The sequence below is a fragment of the Dipodomys ordii genome, unplaced genomic scaffold (genome assembly GCF_000151885.1).
Source record: "Dipodomys ordii isolate 6190 unplaced genomic scaffold, Dord_2.0 Scaffold4, whole genome shotgun sequence".
NCBI classification, from domain to species: Eukaryota; Metazoa; Chordata; class Mammalia; order Rodentia; family Heteromyidae; genus Dipodomys; species Dipodomys ordii.
This window is the reverse complement of record NW_012267220.1, coordinates 23,443,921-23,450,912: the sequence shown is the minus strand read 5'-3', so window position 1 is coordinate 23,450,912 and position 6,992 is coordinate 23,443,921. Positions and strand designations below refer to the sequence as shown.

The following is a 6,992-nucleotide window of genomic DNA, read 5'->3' as shown; positions in this document are numbered from 1 at the left end:
TGTTAACTTGTAGACAATTTATTTAAAACTTAGTGTTTGTTTCCTCCCCTAAATAAGAATACTATATTTGCACGAATTTTTTCTGAGGGCTGAATATGCTGTCTACCCCATTAAGCATATATTCTTTTAAAAATCCTATTTATGTGACATGACTACTTCCTAAACATACTTTTAAGGATGATTTAATATTGGTAAGTATCTAAAAGCTATTAAGAGACCTATCACCAAATGAACTCATTTATTAAGCCTTATTTTAAGTCTCTTTTAAAAAATATTTATGTCAGACAATAGTGGCTCATGCCTGTAATGCTAGTTACTCAGGAGGCTAAGATCTGAAGGCAGAAGTTCAAAGCCAGCCTGGGAAAGAAAATCCATGAGACTTTTATCTCCCATTATTCAACAAAAAGCAGGAAGAACTGTAGCCTATGTGGTAGAGGGCCATACTTGGGTGTAAAAAGCTAAGGGACTGCGCCCAGGCTATGAGTTTAAGCCCTAATACTGGCACACATACACAAATGCTTAATAATTTGTAAATGTTGGCATTTAAATATTAGATTAGGAAGAAATAGTATCTTTAAATTCATATTATTCAGTCTGTCTTTGCTGATTAATACCAGAGAACTGTCATTTTGACTGAAGCTTGCCTTACATTTTCTCTTTAAAATGGATGATTCTGGTCCCCACGAACACACTTAGAATATTTTATTAGACTTGACTGAGAGAAAATTACTTGTATTGTTTATTTCTTCCCTTCTGCATGACACAAGAACTTTTATTAGCTGGACATTAAAAATGTGAATGTTTATTATCCATGACTCAGTTTTTCTCATTGTTTTTCAGCCCTTGGTGTTATATTCTGGGTTGAGTTCTTAATCCTGTACCTCATTCATTCTTTATTACACCCAATCCTTTGGCTTGCTCAACTACAGACCTTATTTTCATGATTAATTCATTAATTCAGCTTCTAATAATAACCAGGACTGACTGAGGAGCATTTTTGACTCTCAGATCATTAGGAGATTACAACATCCTCCAACAGTGCTGATCATGGAGAACACTGAACAATCTCCCATAGAAGGCACATCAGTGGCTTCTTGCATGAGGGCTCCTCATTCTTCTGAGGTTCTGTAGCCCTAAGAAGTTTATGGATATTCTGTGGTCCAAGGTCTAAATGCCACACTGTAGTCTGAGAACACCTGTTCTTGCTACCTATTGCCAGACCAAGTAGAGCTAGAAAAATCCAGAAGGATCTAGCTGTTCTAAGTAGAGATTGTGGAGACTTTTCTGTAGTCTTCCATTTCTGCAAAATCATGTCCATATTTCACCTATTCCTCAAAGGCATTCTGTTCTCACGATATTCGAATGAGATTTCACTTTCTTTCCTGTTGTTTTAAAGGAGGAAAGGACCTCAGATACTTGCTCAATTTAGCCAGCTTAATCTCATTTTTGGTTGTGTGTGTGTTTGCCCATCCTGAGCTTGAACTCAGGGGATGGGCACTGTCCCTGAGCATTTGTGTTCAGGGTTAGCACTCTACCACTTGAGCCACAGCTCCACTTTTGGATTTTCTTTAGTAGCTAACTGAAGACTAGAGTCTCATAGGCTTTTCTGCCAGTGCTGGCTTTCAATCTCAATCCTCAAATCTCAGCTTCCTGAGTAGCTAAGATTGTAGATGTGAGCCACTGGCACCCAACTTCACTTATTTTTTAAGCTGGTCCTTATTTCCCTAGTGGTCAGCCTATGCCTACTTAAAACTGCTAGTACTGCTAGACTGCAGTTCTGCCACTCAGGAGATGGTTTATGTATTTGTTTCAGTCACTCCTTAAGTGTTGCTAGTGAAGTATAAAGAAAACAGATTACGGAGTTCAGAGTTCTCCTGAGTTGGCTTTTAGCAAGAAGAACTGGGCATGTACACAAGTGTATAATGAATAGGAAATAGCTACTTTGGCTTGAAATGCCAAATTCACAACAGGACTTAGGCACTTTAGAAGGTGATAGGAGGAACAAAAAATTGGTTCTTTTGCTAGTTTTTTTTGATAAAGTGTATAGAATGCACAGTGGGAAAAAATTCCAAAAATGCACTCAAAAAACATGTAGGTAAGAACTATCAAAGGTTTCCACAAAATTCGTATCAAATGGTAAGCATACACACTAGTGTGTGTATGTAAACACTGAAAGCACTTAATTGGCATTAAAGTGTACACACACAGCCATTATACATTGAAGATCTGGATACAAAACCATGTAACTCTTTTTGCTACCTGATACATTTTGAGGAATATATAGGTAAACTCTTCATTTACTCTAGTTACCTTCATAGTAAGCATTTAATAGTCTTTTTTGAAACCGATCTAAATTTTAAGAAAAAAATTATGAATTTAGCTTTTATTCAAAATTAAATAAGCAAAAGCAAAAATTTTAAGAAACTTTTACAAAGTACTTACATAAAAGAAAGTTAATAGGGACAGTCACAAGTTTGCAACAAATAATTACAAAAGTATCTAGGGCAGCATGAGTACACACCATGCCACAGCATGGTGACCTAATTGTGATATGAATAAGGCATAACTAACATCTGCACCAAGACCAGAATTAATAAAATAAAACAAACTGTAAGAGCTTAGTTCTACATTAAGCTTCTTTTCTTCCCTCAGATCCTTAGTGGGTTTATACTATGTAATTTTTTTAAACAAACACATCATGTCAAACTATAAATTACATAGATGGGCAGTTAATGCAAGAAGCCCCTACAAACGTACAAGCTAACTGCTACTGAATCAAGTTCTCCACTTACCTTTATGTACAATTAAATGTAAACCATATTTTCACAGTTTTAAGTGTTATATGAATAGATGCACAGTACCATGTCAGGTTTGCAATTGTTCCTGAAAACTGGCTCTAGGTTTTTGCATCCAATGTCTACGGAGCACTGGGATGCAAATATTTACATAAACAAGAAACTGTGTCATAGTCAATGGTCAAGACAGTTCAGCAAGAGCAGTATTTCCAACAAAAAAATGACACTCGGTACCATATTTTACATACTTGTGCAAATAAAAGCATTAGGACAGATAAATCTGAGGCAAATTCAATTTGCAAAAACTTGTATCGCTACTGTTGTAAACATGGGCAATAAATGGCCCTCAGCAAGTTCTGCTCTCTATGGCTTTTTTTTTTCTTTTAAAATTTTAAAGCCAGAGAAAAAGCACACATACTACTCACACATGTGAACGCACACGTGCACACGCATACACACACACAACCACACACACACACACACACACACACTACATACATACACAAAGCATTTAGTTCATTTTAAGAGTATGATACATAGTGCAACTTCATCACAATGTAGAGGTTTGACACACATTCAGTGTGTGTTTTACTGTGCAAGTTATTAGTGGTCTAAATCCTAATTGAAGGTATTCATTTGCAGATCCAAGATTCAGGAGGTTGAAGGAAACAAAAAACCATTTCATTACATTTCTTAAACCAGCACTGGATGTGCAAAGGCAGCGGATAATCTGGCCATCAACACAGCCAGATCAGAGTAACTTTAAGATCCAAGCACAGTTACTTCGATTGGTCTCTAGAAAAATAGGTCAGTATATGCTGTATCTTCGTCAACCGCTCCTCCAAAGATTTCATTGACAACACTGACAGCTGATATCGAGGATCTACGGGAAGAACAGCAAGAAGCCACCAACACCAAGCAGGTCCATTAGGGGTTGCCTACAAGTTAAAACAAAAAACAAAAACCTACTATTTATGTAACAATAACAAACCACTAAAGAGCTACTTATACTGAGCACTGTACTACATGCCAAGTGCTGTCTCAAATTCCCTTAACAATCATGTAAGGCAGGCTATTATTATGCCAGACATAAATAGGGAAGCTGAAGCTGACAAATACAATCTAAGTGTCTGTGACTCCACAGTCAATACTTGTTCCTCTCTATTGCACTGCCTTAGGGCATGGTTTCTCCGCCTCAGGCCACTGACATTGGAAGCAGACAATCCTTTGTATTGAGAGGTTGTTCTGTTCATAGTAGTACATTTAGCAGCATCTCTATTCATTAGATGCCAATGGCATCACCCCAGCTGTGATAGTCAGAAGTATCTCCAGATAGTGTCAAATGTCCCATGGGAGCAAAATTGTCCCTGACTGAACAGTTTCCTTTATTATTTAACTTTAAAGTTGTGGACACCTAAATTTTTTTTAATATCAAAAAAATTCTGTGAGATCTTACAAAAAAAAAGAGAAAAGAAAAAAGTCATGGCTTTCAGTTTAGTTGGAAAAATAAACACATCTCCAGTAAATACTTTTGTCTGGTGTTGCAAGGGCTGACTAATGCCAATGCAAAGATACGAATTTACATAAAAGGATTTATAAGCTGCCTTTACTGTTCAACGCATTATTTTTACTGGACCTGAACATGAAGCCTCAGAATGACAATAAAGAACAGTATTGAATTCAATAAGCTCCCTCTAGATCCAAATTTAATTTCTACATCCGTATATTGTCCATTTTCAAGTAATCATCACTACCAATCCTTAGCATTCCAGACATCAAAAACTACACTTCCCAGAATCTGTTCCTCCCTGTGTCTCCAGGTTAGGCTTAGTCAAAGAGATGCATTCTTGGTGTGGTACAGAGACTGGAAAAGAGGTGGTCATTCTCTAGGTACTGATCCAAAGTATGGGCAGCAGCTTTCTGGAGAATTCTTGGACACCATATGCTCCACCTGTGCTTTGTGGTGAGGTGCCCCTGACCTCCACTCTTCCAGGTCTCCAACTACTATATAAACTCTACAATCTACAGTAGACCCTTCATTCCTGTATGGTCGATGTTTTTGTTTTTAGTTGCCTCAATCAGTTTTACAGATAGCAACATCTCATTTTTAATCCCTTATCTCTTCTTCAGAAAAGCCTCAGAGAAGAACTTTCCCCTTTCTTGTCTCCCTCTCATAAGCACTGCAGATGGAAGCTACTTCCATCCTCTGCCTTATGTAAACTGTAGTGTGTACTGCTGCTCAGAGAATATCGCTATGGTCTAAAAACAGGGTCAAAGGAAATATTATACAAAGGAAAATGAAAGAAGAAAATGTAGAAGTTCTTAATCCAAGCTTACACAAGAGTAAAACTTTTAAAAGCAATATAAAGTCATCCTACCTGAAGGTTTTCCTCTCTCTCAGGCATTGATCCAAAGTGTTGAAGGATTTGGCTTCGAAATCTGTCTCTTAAATTCTGAAACCAGCTGCAGGCTTGAAAGTACACCAAATCATGAAGCTCACGGAGGGTCTTTATCTCATCTCCATTCTCAACCTAGAAAAACAACAATTAATAAGATGTCAGTATTTAATTTGTGTATTTCACCAACCCTGTAGAAATGCAAAAGTTATCAAAAAACAGAGGAGCTAGATGTGATGGAATATACCTGCAATCCCAGGACTCAAAAGGCTGAGGTAAAAGAATAAAGAGTTCAAGAATATCTTGGCTACATTTTTTAAAAAGTCTCAAAAGCTTTTTTAAAAAGGCAAGAAAAAAAACAAGGGAATACCTATTTCAGGGCTGGATTATCAGAATACTGTTCTCAGGCTGTAAAATCATATATTTCTACCTTACGAAGTGCTAATGGAACCATCTGAAAAAAAGCAAGGTCTGACTTCTACCAAACCCTGCTCACTTAGCAATATCGTATATCACAGAACCAACTGACAGTTTCCAAGGGAGGAGAGTGAGTTCTGGTTCAAAGGTTTACACAAATTTGGGATTCCTTCTGTTTTTTGAAAGTGCATGTGTGTGTGCGTTCACGCACGCGTGCACATGTGCACACGAGCATACACACACACACACACACACACTAACCAGAAAAAGACAGCTGCCACAAATAAAAGGAGAAAATGAAGGGGAGAATACAAACCATATACAGAAACTAGACACAGGAGAAGGATACGCATAAATTACTATTTTTACAAGGGAACTGGGCCAAAACACAAAAACCAGCAAATAACTTGGGATAAAAGATAGTAAATCATAAGATGGAGAATATATTACTTGATGTTCAACTTCTCCTACAGGAGAAGTTAAATACATTTGTCTTCTCTTCCAAGATATAGGGGTCTCACAGAACACATGTGGAATAGCTAAGTCATCCATCTAAATATCGATTCTTTCAACACAAAACACTTATGTACCATTTGCTATGTCCCAGGTAGTGCACATCACATTAACTCATCTCAGCAAATAGCAGGCTGACTCAGCCTTGCATACTTCAAGGATGACTAATACAAAAACAGCAAAGTAACTGAATAGATATTATAAAGTTAAAGGTTAAGACTATATCACAAAGAGACAAAAGAACACATATTTTACATTTAGAAAAAGTGAAAAAAAATTCAAAGCATTTTCATTTTACATTATTTAATAACCCCAAGGTGCCTGACACAAGTGGCACATACAGGTGATCCTACTCAGGAAGAGTAGCAATCTGAGGATCTCAATTCAAACCTAGCCTGGGCAGAAAGGTCTATGAGCCTCTTATCTCTAATTCATCAGCAAAATAAATAAATGAATCAATAATAAAAAAGAAAGAAAAGAGGTGTGGCTCAAAGGGTAAGTGCCAGCTTTGAGTACAAAAAGCAGAATAAGAGCTCAAGGCCCTCTCTGAGTTCAAGCCCGTAGATACCAAAAACAAACACAAATTGAACTGTACATTTGAAATCATTAAAACAGTAAATTTTGTTATATGTATTTTATCAAAAGAAAAAATTTTTAAACGACGATGGAAAGCTATAAAACAATTGAAGAATTCTGGTCATGGAATGTCTATGCAAGATTTAATCACCAGCTAAAATACATGGGATTTGATATGAACAACACACTTCAAACTTGTAACTTGTTAAATCTGTTTTTATACATCCTTATAAAATTCAAGAAAACAAACCCTAAGCTTTAGTAAAAAAGACATGATTCAGAAGGGAACCTTACT

The 6,992-nt window shown here is 36.7% G+C and overlaps 1 protein-coding gene across 1 annotated transcript in view; it reads right to left on the bottom strand.

The window, feature by feature from the left end:
• Positions 1-2,386: 2,386 nt before the first annotated feature.
• The window catches only part of Lonrf1 (LON peptidase N-terminal domain and ring finger 1), a 31,079-nt gene continuing 26,473 nt past the window's right edge, over positions 2,387-6,992 (bottom strand). Inside the window, exons 12-13 of the mRNA XM_013024107.1 lie at positions 5,174-5,326; positions 2,387-3,733 (exon numbers count right to left, since the gene is read on the bottom strand). Of these exons, the coding sequence (XP_012879561.1) occupies positions 3,575-3,733; positions 5,174-5,326 (312 nt within the window). The 3' untranslated portion in view covers positions 2,387-3,574. The remainder of the gene's footprint in view (positions 3,734-5,173; positions 5,327-6,992) is intronic.